We start from the raw sequence: 878 nt of genomic DNA, 5'->3' as shown, positions 1-878 counted from the left end.
AAGGGATCGGCCAGGTGACTGCCATTGGCCCCCCCCCCGGATTTTCAGCCCCCCCCCCGCGTCCCCGGGGCCGTGCTTTACCTTAACCATGAGGTCGGCGGCGCGGGGGTGCCGGTACCGGATGAGCACCCCCAGGCCGATGGGCAGGAGGGTGCTGCCCAGCGTCAGGCTCACCGCCCCCAGGGGCAGCAGCCGCACCAGCGCCGTGTCGATCCAGTGCCGGCTGTAGATCCAGAGGCAGAGGGGCATCAGGAAGAGGGCCAGGAGCGTGGAGGAGGCCGTCATGATAATGCTGCGCCGTGGCGGGGGGGTGGAATGGAAAGGACACGGCATCACTGCCCGCTCGGTCGGGGGGCAGCCCCGGGCAGGCAGGGGTTTTAGGGAAAGTTGGGGTGGGGGGGGTGTGCCGGGGTCCGTGTGAGACCCGTCCGTCCCGGTCCCGTCCCCCCCCGCCGCCAGTAGGTGCCCAGCAAACCCTCCCCGCGTCCCGGAGCCCCTACCTGAGGTTCATGTCCCCGTCGACGAGCACCGACATGAGGTTGGAGAGGTTGCCCCCGGGGCAGCAGCCGCACAGCAGCACGGCCACGGCCGCCACCTCGTCCAGGGCGAAGATGAGGGCGAGGAGGAAGGCCAGCAGCGGCATGGCCACGAACTGCCCCAGCAGGGCTAGCAGCAGCCCCACGGGGCGCCTCAGCTGCTGGCCCAGCTGCCCCAGCTCCACGGCGCAGCCCAGCCCCAGCATGGTCACGCACAGCGCCAGCCCCACCACCACGCTCAAGCCCTGGCTGAGGGACCGGTCCCCAAAAGCCTCGCCGCCCCCGGCCAGCGACCCGCCGTCGGGGCCGCCGCCGGTCCCCGCCGCCGCCGGGGGCTGCGCG

General features: G+C 72.7%; 1 protein-coding gene across 1 annotated transcript in view; it reads right to left on the bottom strand.

The window, feature by feature from the left end:
• SLC10A4 (solute carrier family 10 member 4) overlaps nt 1-878 on the bottom strand; it is an 18,630-nt gene that overhangs the window by 2,063 nt on the left and 15,689 nt on the right. The window contains exons 2-3 of the mRNA XM_014945497.1: nt 501-871; nt 82-292 (exon numbers count right to left, since the gene is read on the bottom strand). Of these exons, the coding sequence (XP_014800983.1) occupies nt 82-292; nt 501-871 (582 nt within the window). The remainder of the gene's footprint in view (nt 1-81; nt 293-500; nt 872-878) is intronic.

The sequence above is a fragment of the Calidris pugnax genome, unplaced genomic scaffold (genome assembly GCF_001431845.1).
Source record: "Calidris pugnax isolate Ruff unplaced genomic scaffold, ASM143184v1 scaffold58, whole genome shotgun sequence".
Lineage (NCBI taxonomy): Eukaryota > Metazoa > Chordata > Aves > Charadriiformes > Scolopacidae > Calidris > Calidris pugnax.
Note: the sequence above shows the minus strand (reverse complement) of the source record. Positions and strands in the feature narration are given on the sequence as shown.